General features: G+C 42.1%; 1 protein-coding gene across 1 annotated transcript in view; it reads left to right on the top strand.

Moving 5' to 3' along the window:
* mrc2 (mannose receptor, C-type 2) overlaps positions 1 to 5124 on the top strand; it is a gene marked incomplete in the record, with an annotated part of 43622 nt that overhangs the window by 33679 nt on the left and 4819 nt on the right. Inside the window, 7 exon segments of the mRNA XM_014022751.1 lie at positions 596 to 762; positions 865 to 1033; positions 3045 to 3187; positions 3272 to 3377; positions 3450 to 3616; positions 3701 to 3809; positions 3879 to 4117. Coding sequence (XP_013878205.1) covers positions 596 to 762; positions 865 to 1033; positions 3045 to 3187; positions 3272 to 3377; positions 3450 to 3616; positions 3701 to 3809; positions 3879 to 4117 — 1100 coding nt within the window.

Here is a 5124-nt window from a genome sequence, read left to right as displayed (position 1 = left end):
TTCATATACAGTATATGTATATAGATATTTACACATTTTTGTTTGTTTGTTTTATCTGTTTTGAAATAAAGATATTTTCATTTCATTCATTCATAAATCAGGTCTTGACTTACCAACCAAAGTTTGGTGGTCTTCATTCTCCTCTGGTTCTGGGTCAGACTCTGGCTCCAACATGTAAGGATGGATGAAGTTTACCCTTGTTGACATCTTTTAATTCATTTGTAAATAAACATTTCTGCGCTGCTATACAACCGCAAACCCCTCTTTCAAACTAGAATGAACCGCTCTGGAAGCTGGAGGGGGGCGGGATGTAAAGCGCCTCGTTTAGATTTAAAGAGACAGCCTCAGAGTGAGTTGATGTGAGATACACCTCATAAAAGGGGCGGGGCTTGTGGAGTTGCAATAAGGAGGAATTCAGAGCAAAGCATTGCAGTTCCACTTTATTTATACCCCAATTGAAGGATTTAAATGTTAAAAAGAAGGATTTAGAAGCAGGATATGTCTTCTTTAATTGGATTTTATCTTTGCAAACGGACATTTTATTTTCTGTAAGTGTGTTTGTGTGATTTCACCTTTTTTTAAACTTATTTCTCAGGTACCAGTTCACCAGAATGGATCCCCTTCCAGGAGGCTGAGTATAAATTCTTTGACCATCGCACCACCTGGGATCAGGCCCAGAGGATCTGCTCCTGGTTTGATTCCTCTCTCACCTCGGTTCACTCCAAGGATGAACAGGCATTCCTGGCAAACACCTTAGACAAGGTACGCCACGCTTTTTCACTAAGTTTGAAACAAATCTCCTGAACGGGTGACGTTTTTACAGTTATGTATCGCCTCTCCTGTACTCTTCCATCTCCCCGTCAGATGGTGAAGGTGGAGGGTGATAAGTGGTGGCTCGGGCTTCACACCTTTGAAAAYGACGGGCGTTTCCGCTGGTCTGACCACTCTGTGCTCAATTACGTTTCGTGGGCGCTCGGCAGGCCACACCCGCTCAGCCGCGATCGCAAATGCGTCCACATGTCTGCCAGCAAAGGTAAGATCGTCCGAAGATAAAGGCTGCGTTCACGCTGCAGGCACATCTGGCCCAGGTCTTTTCAGTTTGTGGTACTGAATTGGAAACATATCTGATGGTTTTCGGTGTGACTGCAGTGTGAATGCTGACTTTTACATCAGAGAGGTGGGGGTATACGGGTCGATCCGAGTATTTAGAGCATTGATACCAACCTGGTGCAGTTTACATCTTGTAGCGCTGCCACATGTCTTCCTTTATAGAACAGAAAACCAATTGCTTCACCTTTTTWCRTTTAATTTTCCATGTCCTGGATGACTGAGAATCCACAGAAATTAAATGAAAGTAACGTCGGTCTCGGACCGTATTGATAATAAAGTTACTGGATCGATGTTTTACTTTCAGCACATCAACTCTCGTTCCAAAAATACATGCTGTAATGGAGCCGCATGTCAGATAAATATTTAATCGGCTCTGATTGCAAAACAGCTTCATAATCGACATGCTAACATGTAGCATCCATGTTGACTTCTGTTGACAGTGAGTTGAATGTGTTGTCTTCTTCTGCATGTCATATTTAAAATATAGTTAAATTCATTTTAGTTTATTTATTTATTTTAACTGATTGGATTCATTAGGTTTCATGGATAAATATATAACTGAGTATCATCAGCATAACAGTGAACATTTATCCCATGCTGTTTAATAACTTTACGTAGTGGAAGCTTATTCAATTCAATTCGACAATACTTTATTAATCCCAAAGGGAAATTAAACGTTGCTGTAACTCATATTATCCTGGCATCTTACTGATGGCTGTGTGCTGGAAGGTTCTCCTGTAGCGGTCCATTTTACAGCGGATCTGAAGAAGCCTTGACTGAAGACCCTCTGWTGTARTGGCAGTCYTATGAAGAGGGTGCTCAGTTTTGTCCTTGTATGGTCAGAAAGCCTGGCAGAGAGACGCTGGAGTCAGGGATGTAATCTTGCAGTCATGTCTCAGTGAAACACATAATGCCGCATTCCTGATACTCTAGCTGGGGTTTTTTAGGGCTTGGAGTTCGTCCAACTTGTTACCCAACGACCAATTGTAACTCCACAAGCCCCACCCCTTTTATGAGGTGTATCTCAGGATTGATGGAAGAGATGGTTTGAACTTCCTCCTCTCTCTCCTCTTTGCTCCTGCTCTGCATCCACGGTAGGGTTGGGCATAATCGTATCGTGTGCAATTAATCGTCAGARRAACATTAATCGATTATTTTTTGGCACTTGACGATTAAYACGATTAATGCCACCAGTCAGACAGACTGGATATTTCCCCGGTCAGTCTGCTCGGTGCTCCTCTCCGCTTCAAATATGATAAACATTTTTAAAAAAGTTCTGTAATTTATCTATCGACACAATTGAAAATTTTAATTATACCTGAAGTCTGTGATTTTGACACAATTTGAAACAGATTTTTATGAAGAGTAAATCTTTCCCACTAAATTAGTCATGTAACCAGGACATAAGGGTGTCCAGGGACTCCAGGGGATTAATCATCAAATTAATCGTTATCGGCTAAATACCACAATTAATCGTGATTAATTTTTTTGGYAATATCGCCCAACCCTAATCCACGGCACCTCCTTTTCAACTCATATATAAATATATCAGTATATATAAAGTAAAGAGGATTGGTCCAAGCACTGAACCCTGAGGAACTCGATGATTAATTCTGGTTAACATTTGAATATTTACAAACTGGAATTATCAATTAGAAACAACTAAAAAAATTTTTGAGCTGTTTCTGTAATAATATATCAAGTTCAAGCCTCTGTAATAGAATATTATGATCAGCAGACATGTTGATGATTTGGACGAAACTATTATTTTAGACAATTCAGAGAGCTCAAATAAAGTGAACGCTCACAGATTTTTTTCAAAAAATCAGAACTGAGCATTTAGACCTGCGATGTGGACGTAGCCTTAAAGAAATTAAACAGGCTAACGGCAGGTGTCTTTGGATGTTTTATTGTTTTTCTTCCCGTGTGGACAGGTGACTGGGCCGATCAGAAGTGTCTCTCTGACCTGCCTTACATCTGTAAGAGAGTGAACGTTACAGGGACCGCACCTCCAACTCCATCAGCTCCTCATTCTCCATCAGGATGTCCAGACAAATGGTTTTCTTACCAACATAAGGTTTCATTTCATTTCCCTTCCATGATGCAACCAAACAACGACCCGGAAAATGACGCTTAACTTCGCTTTCCACTCTGTCTGCAGTGTTTTAAGGTGTTTGAGTCCATCCGGGTCACCTGGTCTGCAGCCAAGCTGAAATGTGATTCTCAGAGGGGCATGCTGGCGGTGGTCCCCAATCATCTGCTTCAAGGTAACTGGAGCAGAGAATCACGAGCCTGGAACGTAAAGAACGCTTGACGCGACCCGATTCTCTCCCTCGCAGCTTTCCTCACCACCCTGTTAAAGAACGTCAGCGTGGACCTCTGGGTGGGGCTGACCTCAGACGCCAACGGCCAGTTCCAGTGGAGCAAGTCCGGACTTCTCAGCTACACCAACTGGGCTCCCGGAGAGCCGCTCGATAACAGCGGACCCCATCACAACAAAACGCCGGTATTCACTAACAAACAATGCTATCTGTGTTTTCCATCAGGCTCTAGTTTGTTGCTGTGTTGATGATGTCACTTCCTACCTCAGGGAAACTGCGTGGTGATGATTCACGGGAACCCAGAGAAGAAAACGGGCATGTGGGCCTCCCGGGCCTGTGAGATGGAGAGCAACGGCTTCATCTGTCAAAGACCACAAGGTACCGGACTCTGTAAGAACCACGAGGCAGAGCGACAGCAGAGAACTGAATCATTTCATCTCCTTTAAGATCAAAGTCTGCCCCCGGCTCCGCCCCTCATCCCCGGCTCRCTGTCGAAGCCCCTGGAGCTGGGCGGGGTCACGTACCGGGTCGTGAGGAAGCGGCTGGACTGGACCGGCGCCCTGTACCTCTGTGAGTCTTTGAACGGGACCCTGGCCACCGTGACGGACCCCTTCCAGCAGGCCTATCTCTCACTGCTCATCAACAGCCTGCACCAGCCGGCCTGGATCGCTCTCTACAACTACGGAGTGAGTCTGCGAAGGGACGGGGCTGTGCAAAAGTCTTCAGCACTTCATTTATTTGGGTTTGGCTTCTAAGCAGCCAAATGTTCATGTGATGATTTAAAATGGTCTTTAAATATAAATATATACGAATATATATACGAACTCCAGGCTTTCTGATAGGTTATTATTTTTTAGTTTTTTAGTTTTTCTCATTTTCAGTTGAATTCCTGACTATTGCCATATCAATCCGAAAAGGTCTTTTGTTAATATTTTATTGCCAAATAACTCTGACCTAAAAAAAACATCTTAAACTCACAGAATGAATCAGTTTAATTGACATCTTTTGATAACAGTCGCCCCTGAAATTTCTTAAAAGCCGTTTCACATTTTTTATTATTTTATGTAAGGGTGTCATGTTAAAGGTAAGGACTGGAGTAAATGGTCAAAATAATGATTTTCAAAGTAAAAGCCCCTGATAGTGTCTGGAAACATTTAAAGGCAGAAACAGCACCGTTTTTTCCCACCAGTGGAACAAAGACTGTTAAGGGGTTGGATCTTAAGACATTTTGATACCAGTAGTCCATCTTTAAGACACGATTTTGATTCATTTTTAAGTGAATTCACAAAAATATACCAAACAAAACACAGTTTGATGAATTTAAACCAATATTTTTGCACCAACGAAGCTGTAGCTTTTAACCAATAACCTAATACCTGAAGGATGATTCATGTTTCAGGTCAGGAAATAGCTTTCAGATATTATTCACCTGATGGAGAAAAGTTCTTCATGTCCAAGGTTTAGTCTTTTGTCCTCCACTCCCTCATTTTTAATGCACACAGTGGAATATGCTGCCATGGTTTAATACAAGAGTCAGGCTGAAAATAAGAGAAAAAGCAGCAAAAATCTAAAGGAAAACTTTGAGAGATCTTCAGAAAAGCCCAGAGCAACACAGGAAAGTCTGGCTGCTTGGAAGCAAAAACTAAAGATATTAGAAATAGTTTGAAACCTTTGCACAATATCAGACTTGCAC

Source organism: Austrofundulus limnaeus, unplaced genomic scaffold, assembly GCF_001266775.1.
Source record: "Austrofundulus limnaeus strain Quisiro unplaced genomic scaffold, Austrofundulus_limnaeus-1.0 Scaffold4, whole genome shotgun sequence".
NCBI classification, from domain to species: domain Eukaryota; kingdom Metazoa; phylum Chordata; class Actinopteri; order Cyprinodontiformes; family Rivulidae; genus Austrofundulus; species Austrofundulus limnaeus.
This window is presented reverse-complemented; position numbering and strand designations above follow the sequence as displayed.